Genomic DNA, 12468 nt, shown 5'->3' on the forward strand with positions numbered 1-12468 from the left:
GGTCACTTTAGTAAACTGGTAGGAAAGCATGCAGCAACAGTTTCTTAAAAAAAAAAAAAAGTGTTGGAAGCTGCACATAAACCTTGATAGGCCTCATGAAGTCCATGGGCTACAGGTTGCCTACCACTTATCTATACCATCCCTGACAGGTGTTTGTCTAACCTGCACTTTAAAATCTCAATGATGGTGTTTCCACAACGTTCCTAGCCAATTTATTCCAGTGCTTAAACACCCTGACAGTTAGGAAGTTTTTCCTAATGTTCATTGTAACCCTCCCTTGCAGCAAGTTAAGCTCATTGCTCCTTGTCCTATCATAAGAGGCCAAGGAGAACAATTTTTTTCTTTCCTACTAGTAACAACGTTTTAGGTACTTGAAAGTTGTTATAATACTCCCTCTCAGTCTTCTCTTTTCCAGACTTAATAAACCCAGTTTTCTCAGCCTGCCCTCAGAGACCATGTTTTATAGGACTTAAATAATTTTTGTTGCTCTTCTCTGGACTTTCTCGAATATAGCTGTGTCTTTCCTGAAATGTGATCGTCACAACTGGATGCAGCAAACTCTAGCTGAGGCCTAATCAGTGCAGAGTAAAGTGGAAGAATTACTTCTCAAGGCTTGTTTAAAACACTTCTGTAAATATATCCCAGAATAATGTTTACTTTTTTGCAACAATGTCACACTGTTGACTCATTTAGCTTGTTGACCATGATGAACCCTAGATTCCTTCCTGCAGTGCTGCTTCCTAGAAGGTGACTTCCCATTTTGTAAGCATGCAACTGATTGTTCCTTCCTAAGTGGAGTACTTTGCATTTGTCCTTACTGAATTTCATCCTATTTACCTCAGATCAGTTTTCCAGTTTGTCCAGATCATTTTGAATTATAATCCTATCCTCCAAAGCAATTGCAGCCCCTCCTAATTTGGTATAATCTGCACTTTCTATGGCATTATCTAAATCATTTATGATGATATTGAACAGAACCAGTACCAAAACTGATTCCTGTGGAACTCCACATGTTATGTCCTTTCAGCATGACTGTGAACCATTGATACTAACTCTCTGGGAATGGTTATCCAACCAGTTTTGGACCCAATTTATAGTAACCCTGTCTAGAACATAGTTCACTAGTTTATTTATAATAAGATCATGTGATACTGTATAAAATGGTTTACTGAAGTCTAGGTATACCAGATCTACCACATTCCACTTATCCATGAGACTTGTGATCTTTCAAAGAAAGCTGTCAGGTTAGTTTGACATGAATTGCTCTTTACCGATGCATGCTGACTGTGACTTTTCACATTATCTTCCAGATGTTTGTAAATGGATTCCTTTATTATTTGCTTTATTATCTTTCTTGGAACAGAAGTTAAGCTGACTGGGCTATAATTTTCTAGTTTGTCCTTATTTCCCTATTGATATATGGGCACTACATTTGCCCTTTTCCAATCTTCTGGAATCTCTACCATCTTCCATGCCTTTTCAAAGATGATAGCTAATGGCTCACATACTCCTCTATAGTCTCCTTGGCCATTTCTACACAGGCCATGGTAATACACAGCCCAAATATACTAAGGAGGCATGGATGCAAATTCCTTGCACCTCATTAGCATACAGTCACGTGATTTGGAGTCCTGAAGACCGTCCTTCCAGACTCCAAAACGCTGTGTAGAAACGCGGCACCGGGGGAGCTTCTGGCAGGAAGTCCTTCTTCCAGAGGCCCCTTCTTCCCAAAAATTTTTGGGAAGAAGGGGTCTTCTGGACTCCAAATCACATGACCTTATGCTAATGAGATGTGGGGAATTTGCATCCGCACCTCATTAGCATATTTCAGACAATGTATTACCATGCCACTTTCAAAGAAAGTGAAACGGCCCTTGAGTATAGGATGAATTTCATGAGGGCCTTGGTGACTTCAAGTCATCTAACTTTTCTAAGTAATCTTTAACTAGGTCTTTTCCTATTTTAACTTCTGAACCTACCTCATTTTCTCCAGCATTCAATTCAATTCTAAGTGACACAAAGGTATCATCTTTAAATGTAACTAGCTGGACAGTCAGTAGAAGCAACTATTATAGAATAGTTTCAGCATCAACAGGAAAGGGGTTTTACTAAAAACGAGCACTGTGACTTAGTGTTCCCTTGAAATTTTTCCATCCATATGTGGAATAAACTTTGTGTGTACCAAGGCATGCATGGATATGCACCACCACTCGACAAAGGCTGTCAGCGTTAGCCCTCAGCCTACAGGGAACACTGCTGTGACTATATATTTTAGAAGTGGGGAGAGAAAGCTGGTCAAGAACAGAGAAAGGAAATCAAAATCCTGAGATGCAACATGGAAGCTACTTAAATATGCTCTGAAAGAGATATATGTCATGTAATGTTGTGAAGACAAAGACTATAGTAGAGTTTAAAAAAGAACTAGATAAATTCATGGGGGATAGGTGAATCAATGGGCATGGGCCTGGATGGTGTTCCTAGCCTCTCTTTGCCAGAGGCTGGAAATGGGTGACAGGAAATTGATCACTTGATGATTACCTGTTCTGTTCATTCCCTCTGGGGCACCTGGCATTGGCCACTGTCAGAAGACAGGATACTGGGCTTGATGGACCTATGGTCTGACCCGATATAGCTGTTCTTATGTAACAAGAAGGAAAGCAAAAAAGCAGTCCAGTTGTACTTTAAAGACAAACAAAATAATTTGTTAGGTGATGAGCTTTCATGGGACAGACCCACTTCTTCAGACCATAGCCATACCAGAACAGACTCAATATTTAAGGCACAGAGAACCAAAAATAGTAATCAAGGTTGACAAATCAGAAAAATATTATCAAGGTGAGCAAATCAGAGAGCACAGGGGCAGAAGGGGTGGGGGGGAGTCAAGAATTAGATTAAGCCAAGTATGCAAAAGAGCCCCTATAATGACCTAAAAAATTGCCATCCCGGTTCAAACCACATGTTAATGTGTCGAATTTGAATATAAAAGAGAGTTCAGGAGCCTCTCTTTCTGATCTGTTGTGAAAATTCCTCTTCAGTAAGACACAAACCTTCAGGTCACTAACATAATGTCCCACTCCATTAAAATGCTGGTTGACCGGTTTGTGGATCAGGAATGTTTTTATGTCTGTTTTGTGCCCATTAATTCTTTGTCGAGGAGAGTTTGAAGTGTGTCCAATATACAAAGCATCTGGGCACTGTTGGCACATGATGGCATATATGATGTTAGTTGAGGAACATGAGAATGTGCCTGTGATTCTGTGAATAACCTGGTTAGGCCCAGTGATGGTATCTCCAGAATAGATATGTGGACAAAGCAGGCAATGGGCTTTATTGCAAGGAAAAGTTCCAGGACTGGTGTTCCTGCGGTATAGACTGTGATTATTGGTGAGAATCCTGATAAGGTTGGGAGGTTGTCTGTAGAAGAGAACAGGCCTGTCACCTAGGACCTCCTGGTATGTGGCAACCTTATTAAGGATAGGTTGTAGGTCTTTAATAATGCGTTGCAGTGGTTTGAGTTGGGGGCTGTAGGTGATGACAAGTGGTGTTCTGTTCTTGGCTCTTTTGGGCTTGTCTTGGAGTAGCTGGTGTCTGGGTATCTGTCTGGCCCTGTCAATTTGTTTTTTTATTTTTCCTGGTGGGTAATTCAGGTTTATACCTTCTGCCCCTCTACTCTCTGATTTGCTCACCTTGGTAATATTTTTCTGATTTGCCAACCTTGATTCCTATTTTTGGTTCTCTGTGCCTTAAATATTGAGTCTGTTCTGGTACGTCTATGACCTGAAGAAGTAGGTCTGTCCCATGAAAGCTCATTACCTAATAAATTATTTTGTTAGTCTTTAAAGTGCTACTGGACTGCTTTTTGTTTTCATAGTATAGAGACTAGCATGGCTTTCTGTCTGTTACTATTCAAGAAGGGAAGCAGAAAGTCAAGTTACAGGATGCTCAGTCCTATTTACCCTGTGTATTTGTACCAGAGAATAGGGATTCAGATGTGAGTTTAGAAATCAAGTATAGCATAAGAAAGTGTTCTCTTGTGGTTATTGATTGTTTGTTCAGGGTCAGCTAACACATTGCTTGGATCCTGTATGCAATCATAGGCAACAATGGCTACTTCCACATATCCACTCCTCTTTCTTCAAATGTATTCATCTCCTCTGATCCCCCACAAATTTATTTAAACACAAGTGTATGTGTGTGTAAGGTGGGAGGAACCGCAGCAAAATATAATTATATTAAACCCAATGTTTTCTGACAAAGGAAGATAGTCAACTCTAAAGTTATACTTTTTTGAAATTTTAATGTACTTACTGTTTAACATCTGAGGCAAGAGGGAAAAAACAGGCATTTTTAACTTCTTCATGCATTTGGTAGCACTTTCTGCATTATTAATATCAACATTTTCACTGTTAAGTCAGTTTCTGCTGTTTGGGCATATCATTAATACAGCAACAGAGAAGAGAAATAAAAAAAAAAGAGGAAAATGTGGTTGTAAAACCACAAAAAATAGCACTAGAGAGTTTAGGCAAATGTGGTAGCTAAAGATAATTGAAAAAAATATTGTGTGGATTTCAAGTTGACCATATCATTTTAAAAACCCTATTGTTTTTGCTATGAAATTGCTTTAAAAGTGTTTTCATGTCTGGCCTTATTCTAACTGGAAGTTTTTTCAACTATGTCTCAGGATGCAGAATAGAAAACTGCGACTCTTGCTTCAGCAGAGACTTTTGCACCAAATGCAAAGCTGGCTTTTACTTACACAGAGGCCGTTGTTTTGGAGAATGCCCAGATGGATTTGCATCCTTAGAGGAAACTATGGAATGCGTGGGTGAGTGTCTTTGCACAACTCTGTCGTAGCAGTTATTTTAACACCTGTGTCTTTATGAAATGTCTTCTGGATTTATTCTGCATTTCTGATTCCAAAATGACTTATTAATTGGGACTGAAAATTATAAAAGCCGTGTGCTGACATTTTGAATTCTCTAGACATTAAGGGGGACAAGTTCAAGTAATTACATCACACATTTTTTTTCTTACCAATGTTGGTATATAAACTAGATCAAGCTATTTTTATCCAACTCTCTTTTCTTGTCTCAATACATTAGTCACTGTTCTCAGAAAAAAAATTTCTATCATTGTAACTTTCTCCAGTTTTGTAAACAGCACAATATTGCATGCTCTGTTCTACAGCAGAGTTTAGTCAATGTTTTTTATAAGTTTACCATCAGTGCGGTCTTTTACCTTGGCTGTTGAAAACCTCATTCTCCAGCAGACTTCTAAACCAGGCCTTTACATATCATATAAACTAACTATGGGGTTGCTGCACTCCTAAGTCTACCCATGCAATATCATAAAATCATAGAAGAATAAGGTTGGAAGAGACTTCAGGAGGTCATTTAGTCCAACCTCCTGTTCAAAGCAAGGCTAACCCGAACTAAATCATACCAGCCAAGGCTTTGTCAAGCCTGGCCTTAAAAACCTCTAAGGATGGAGATTCTACCACTGCCCAAGGCAACCCATTCCAGTGCTTCACTATCCTCAGGAGCTAGCTTTTCCTTGTATCTAACCTATACCTCTCCCACTACAACTTGAGACCATTGCTTCTTGTTCTGTCATCTGTTACCACTGAGAATAGCCTAGCTCCACCCTAGCAATATCCATTGTCCAGCCAGATACTGAGAAGGGGATTTTAACTCTGAATTCATTTACCTTTTTCTGAAGCCAGTCAGAGCCCCATGGGGGTCAAAAGGTAGAGGCAAGGTCAGAGCAGGACAAGGACAAGACTGGAACTGTGCTTGGGCAAGACTCAGGCAGGAGCAGGACCAGGCTGAGAGGATCAGGTAGCATAAGAGATAGGGGCACCAGACCCAGGCATCAACTAATGACAAGAGTCAGTAAAATTAACAAAGGGATGGGAGTGAAAGCCACAGAGATAACATCCGTGATCCAAAGGGGGGATGCCAAGGAGAGACCCCCAGACAGCACTCAATGCTACTCTAAGGATCCAGAGAGCCAGTAGTCAAAGGAATTTTGCCTGGAGATGTGTCTTGAAAAAGGATCAGAAATAGTCTCTCAGTCACAAAGCCTCCACCCCATCTCCCTCCCCAGGATGGTAGAGCACCACCTTGGGCGGCACCAGGAGAAGGTTGATGAGATCTTGTGACTTCATAGGAGCATAGATAGTATGTGTGTATGTCAAGAGGAGTGGAGAAAAGTGCTGCCAGAATTTAAGAAGTTTTTGGAGGAGCTTGACAAAGGGCTCTACCAGTCTGGTGCACCCTATATAAAGGTGCACCAGGGTGTCTCTCTCACTGCAGAAGGGACAGGTGCCAGGAGAGGTGATGAACTGCTCCAGGTACATGTTTGTCCTCACTGGTCCATGAAGGAGCCACTGAATGACCCCAGCAGGCCCTGGGATCAGAGTGGGTGGTAGGAGTCCCTCCATTTGGTGTCCGGGTGGAACGTGAGGGTGAGGAAATGAAAGGTGTGGAGCACTAGTGCATACTCATGTTTCCTGGGGGGTGATTCAGAGGCAGACCAGTGGTATTTTGTGTCACTGGCTCAGGAGGTATGTGGGTGGGGGAGGTGGGGAGGCTAGCAGGGCAAAGGCCTGATGGTGACATTCAGCAGTCTGGGGTGAGGGGCAGTTATGCTCCTCCAGGACTAGCTAAAGGAAGGTGTGAGAGGTGAGCACTGAGGCTGCCCTCACTGCCTGTAGCACATCATGGGGAACATGACCAATGGTCAGTTCCATTCACTGGTTCCACTATGGAGTCCAGCCTGTTCCTGCAATCATAGTCTGGGAGGTCTCTGACCACGTAAGACCTATTTCCAGTCCTCAAGGGGGACGGGATTCCATCCCCTGCATATCGAGCTGGAGGTTGTGTAGCAGGGGCTCTGTGAGGAGGTCCTCCTCCTCCTTGCAAGCTGCCATGGACATGATCATCTATCTGCTGGTGAGCTGACTGAGTGAGCAGCTATCCATTGGTTATGGATTTGCCTCACACCTGGAATGATGTCATGTAGGATGCTGTTTTCATTTTTTAAAAAAACTGAGCCTTTGTGACTGAGGAGAACATGAATTTAAAGGCTCAAAAACCTAGCAAATGAAGACAACCCAATATAATTAATTAGTAATTATTGTTTTTTATGATTTTTAAGATCATCTCATGATGAGGGTTGGAGTAAGAGGGCTGACTATTTCTGAATGGTTGACATTCACAATACTACTATACCAATGCTTTTGTGAAATAATCGTATGATTTTGTGTTTTATTTCTATTTATTGATCTCCTTCTCCAACTTCTTATCTGGATTTTTTAATTCATTTGTTTATTCTGCTAATAACAGTATAGCTACGTCTACACTTGCACTCCTCTTTTGAAAGTGGAATGCAAATGAGAAAAATCAAAATGCAAATGAGGCATTGCTTTACATATCTCATGCTTCATTTCCATAATCTCTTTTTGGACAATATTCCTTCAAAAGAAAAAAAAACAGTGTAGATGGGTCTCTTTCAAAAATAAGCCTTGTCTTCGAAAGAACCCTTATTCCTAATTTTTCAATTTCCCTCATTTGCATTCCTCTTTCAAAAGAGGAATGCAAGTGTAGATGTATCCTATAGGAACAGAATATGCCCACCAAACAAAGTTTCAGAAGACTATTCATTTTGGTACAAAAACTCCATTTTACCCTGCTTTGGTAAAGACCGAGATTAAAAATGTTCATCCACAAATTTTGAGTTTCAAGTGATAAACAGTCTAAAAACACAAGCAAGAATCTTCTGGATATGATAGTGTCAAATATGAAACAGGCCTCATTTAAGGAGAGAATTGGTAAAGCCATCAAAATAACAAAACCCATGAAGAGGGAATTGTTACAAAGAATCTGTTATTGGCTAGTTGTTTGTGTCAATTTTTAGGATAACTCAGGTTTCTGACACAACTGCCTTGTAAAAACTATAAACTAAGACTGTAATCTGAGATGTCACTGAACAATAAATTTTATGACCAATAACTTCAAATTTAATACTCTTGCTAGTTAGAGTTGCCATCTATTGCGAAAGAGACACAGATATAGAGAAAGCCCACTAATTTATGACCTGTTTTGCTTTATCAGAAGGCTGTGAAGTAGGTCCATGGAGTGAATGGGGAACTTGCAGCAGAAATAACAAAACCTGTGGATTTAAATGGGGTCTGGAAACAAGAACAAGACAAATTGTGAAAAAGCCAGCAAAGGACACAATACCATGCCCAACCATTGCAGAGTCCAGAAGATGTAAAATGGCTGTGAGACACTGTCCAGGAGGTAAGAATCCTCTCCTCCAAGCAATTGTATAAGCCTTTTCTAAGTTAAGACACATTTGTAAGCTGGAAAAACAAGCAAGAGGGACAGTCCTCCCCTTACTCTCTCTTGTGCAGTTATGCGTGCTGAAGAGGCAGTAGAGCTGTACTACTGCATGCAGAGCCAGTCCGCTAAAGGGTTTTGAGATAATTGATAGTACCATTTTTTCTGACCCCCCCACGCCCATTTACCTTATGCTAAAGCTTTTAAATTTCTCTCTTAATTTATGGTATGTACAATACATTGTTATGTTTCTGTGCAGGATAAAAATGCTCACCTCTCAAACCATGCAAAACAAAACTGCTAGCTACCTATGTGTTTCTGAAAAGGCAGGCCATACGGAATAAATCAAGGGTTGTTGCTTAGATTTAGTTAATTTTATCTTTCACCACTCTCACTTATGGATAGTTGTTAACCTTTTTTTGCTAGTAAACCATGAAACATAGTGTGTGACCTCTACAGATAATGGCTGTGCTTTATGTGATCCAAATTTTGAATATTGGTAGATATGTAAACTACTTGCAAATCTACTTTACTTGCAAAGCTCATCAGTATTCTTATACAAAGTGAAATGGAAATTTTAATCCATTGTTTACAGGGAAGAATTATGAGGCAAATCATTTTCCTTTTGTACAACAAATACTTGACTAATATCCAGTGCATATTGTCACATTAGCACAAGATTTCATACCAACATACCCATTTAATAGGTGATAAAAATTACCAGCCTACAGTGTTCATACCAAACCAGTAACGTTTTGTTGATACAACTAGCAGCAGAACACTCTCTCCTTTGGAAAATAATTTGATACCAATTTGTCAACAATTTAAATTATCCCAAAAAAGCTACCATACTGACTCCTCCTACTTCTTTAAAAGTAGTTCTACTGTACTTTAACATACATCAAATATTAGTAATTCTTTTATATGTATTTATTTAAAATTTATAAAGCCCTGCTTTTGTTTCAGAGTTGGGCTGTCCATTTTCCATGACTCTTCCAGGAGCAATTAGACCACACATTAAGATAGGAGAACATTTTGGCTGAACATGAGGAATAAAACATCCTGGGAGTAGGCTCTGTTATGATGTGGAAGAATTGCCCAAGAAGAGTGATGAAAGTCCAGCCTCTTAAGACAAGTAAACTAAATGGGAAAATCACTAGGAAATGTACTCAGTGGAGCAGTCCTGCATTGGTGGATGTATGTGGGAGGCAGAGAGGCAGCCAGAAGGAGATGTGGACAGACAGAATAGGAGGTTGAGTTGGATTCATATCATAGAATCATAGAATTCTAGGGCTGGAAGGGGCCTCAGGAGGTCGAGTCCAGCCCCTTGCCTAAAGCAGGATCAACCCCAACTAAATCATCCCAGCCATGGCTATGTCAAGCGAGGACTTAAAAACTTCTAGGGATGGAGAGTCCACCACCTCTCTCAGTAATGCATTCCAGTCCTTCACCACCCTCCTGGTAAAACATTTTTTCCTAATATCCAAACTACATGTCTTCCTCTGTAACTTCAGACCATTGATTCTTATTCTGCCACCCGTCACTACAGAGAACAGTGTCTCTCCATCCTCTTCAGAGGATGCAAACAACTCCCTTTAAGGAAGTTGAAGGTTGCTATCAAAGGTTGATTGGTGGTAACTCATTGAGCTCGTATTTTATTCTGGAGGCTACCCCAGAATTTATTCTTTCTAAGTCTTTAGCCGTCCTCAATAAGTTTCAGAGTGGAATTGACATTTAAATCAATGTAGCCAGGTTTGCTTGTGTTTGCAGACAGCCTGAACATGACATCTCATTCGTTAACTATTTTTCTGTTGGTAGAAAAGAATGGAAGGGAATGGTTAAATTATGAAGACCTATACAATATATTTTGATTGACTTCTTGTTATGAGGCCCTCTTCTGGTATTTCTGGTACATGGATGTTAATGGAAGTTTATGGGATGGGCTTTGGGAAAATAACAGATTTTTTTCTAGTTCCAACATTGGATAGGATGGATATAACCATATGGCTACGTCTACACTAGCCAAAAACTTCAAAATGGCCATGCAAATCTGCTCATAGGAATAAGGGCACTTCGAAGCAGCCAGGGTCCTTTCAAAAAGGAGCCCCGTCTGGACAAGTCACGTGGCGGTGAGCCGCGTCAATTTCGAAGTGCCACGGCCGCCCGCATGCTAATGAGGCGCTGAATATGTATTTCAATGCTTCATTAGTAAACTTCGAAATGGCCATTTGCAGGGCCATTTCGAAGTTTTTGGCTAGTGTAGACACGGCCTATAAGTTTCCACCCCAACCCATCTCCTTGTGTGATTTGAGACACATGGGTGAAATTGTGTATGCAAACAGGTATGCATATAGCATCCAGTTATGCAACAGTATTGGAACATTTTGTAAAGTGTGGGTGCTGGGAGCCATTCAACCAAACTGTAAACCCTGTATCTGATGGAAACCACTTCCATGCCTTGGGAGTGTGACAGGACCCCCAGTAGCTGTATTTCTAGGACTTCTGAAGTTATGCTGAGAGTTCCCTGAAAACGGATTTTACAGGTGCATTTCTGTCAAAGTCCTGATAATTTGGTCTATAGAATCTGCTTTGGTGGGTACCTTAGCACAGAAGCAACACTGTAGTATTTTAGAAATGTGAAATACCTTTCTGTAACTCTTGTCTACCTTATTTTTAAAAGAAAGGGAAAGCCTTGTCTAGGGGTCCAGCTCATGCATTATGTCCTTTGTCTACTCTGTGTGCCAAGGGTCCTGAGTCAGGAGCTGACCAGTACCCTGTCACTGGTATCCCCATCATTATGGGTTAATTGAGACCTAGAGGATCAATTAACAAGTGGAGGCACAGTTGAAGGGCTAATTAGAGCATGAAGCAGCCACCGAAGCTGGGAGCAAATAAACAGAGAGGAAGGAAACTCTGGAGGAGGCAAAGCTAGCTGCTGCTTCTGCCATCTCCTAGAAGCAAGATGGGGAGCTAGCTGGAATATTAAAGAGGTGTGCTACAGACAATGGTCTGGTAGAGTGCAAAGCATAACCGTGAGAGAAGTGGTCCGGAGTGAGTGTGGTCTGTATGTATCTAAGGCAAGAAAGACTCGGACAGGACTGTTTTAATTCTAAGGCAGCTACGATAATCCTTATACTGCTTCAAGAAATTCATGGCTCGTGCCCAAGTTAAGTTTTTTGACCACATATTGAAGACTTCATTCATTGAATCAGTAATTTTGAACCTTTCCAGACTACCCTACTCCTGAAGCCTGAGCACCACTTAGCATGGCTGGAGCATGAACCTTAGCTTTGAGGGACCCCCTGACATGACTTCCACCCCCTAATTCCAGACCTGCTTTTGTGACACCCTGTGTGTCACAGTCCTCAGATCTAGATGATCCATAGATCTAGGTGATTTGATATGTATGCCCTGAGGAGTTATGCATCCCCCTAGTTGAGAACCCCTGCAGTAGATGATCAAGCAAATATACTGTAGACAAATGCAGTGTTCAATTTCACGTGGAAGGTCTGCTGTATCGTCTTTGGCTGTGGAACCCCACTATTTCCAAGTAGCTTCTAGCTACTCACTGTAGCAGCTATCTCCAAGCTACTCGCTGAATGGAGTTTCCTGCTTGCATGTCCAGAATCTCAGGATTTAGGGCTTATCCTGTAGGTTTTTCCTTTCCTCAGTGGTTTTTATATAGAGTGTGTATGTTAACTGAGTCCTGGTGTGTGATCCTGTAGAACTCTGGACAGGATTTGAATTTGAGAGACAGTGGATGGAAGGAGCTGGCTTTTTCCCTGTCCAGCCTCGATCCAGCTCCAGAATTGAATCTGACTCTGCTATATTTTTCATGTTTTAACTGTTTGCACAATGTTGGGCTCAGCATTTGTGTACATGGCAAATTACTGTGCACCATCAGCATGCAGGACAGTAATGTCCCGTTTGGACACTGCTACATTACACTGAAAGTCCCAGAATGGACAGACTGTGCTTTCAAGTAATAATTTGCTATGTTCCACACTGGGACTTGCATGGAGCTGCAGCTGTCTTCGCAGGGAATATTACTGTTTTGTGGGCTGGTGTACTATAGAGTCACATGGTGGCATGCTGTGCAGTAACTTGGCATGGTGATGAATCCTAA

At 41.0% G+C, this 12468-nt stretch overlaps 1 protein-coding gene across 1 annotated transcript in view; it reads left to right on the forward strand.

The window, feature by feature from the left end:
* The window catches only part of RSPO2 (R-spondin 2), a 204463-nt gene that overhangs the window by 100928 nt on the left and 91067 nt on the right, over positions 1-12468 (forward strand). Inside the window, exons 3-4 of the mRNA XM_074985657.1 lie at positions 4682-4825; positions 8115-8303. Of these exons, the coding sequence (XP_074841758.1) occupies positions 4682-4825; positions 8115-8303 (333 nt within the window). The remainder of the gene's footprint in view (positions 1-4681; positions 4826-8114; positions 8304-12468) is intronic.

Source organism: Carettochelys insculpta, chromosome 2, assembly GCF_033958435.1.
Source record: "Carettochelys insculpta isolate YL-2023 chromosome 2, ASM3395843v1, whole genome shotgun sequence".
Taxonomy (NCBI): domain Eukaryota; kingdom Metazoa; phylum Chordata; order Testudines; family Carettochelyidae; genus Carettochelys; species Carettochelys insculpta.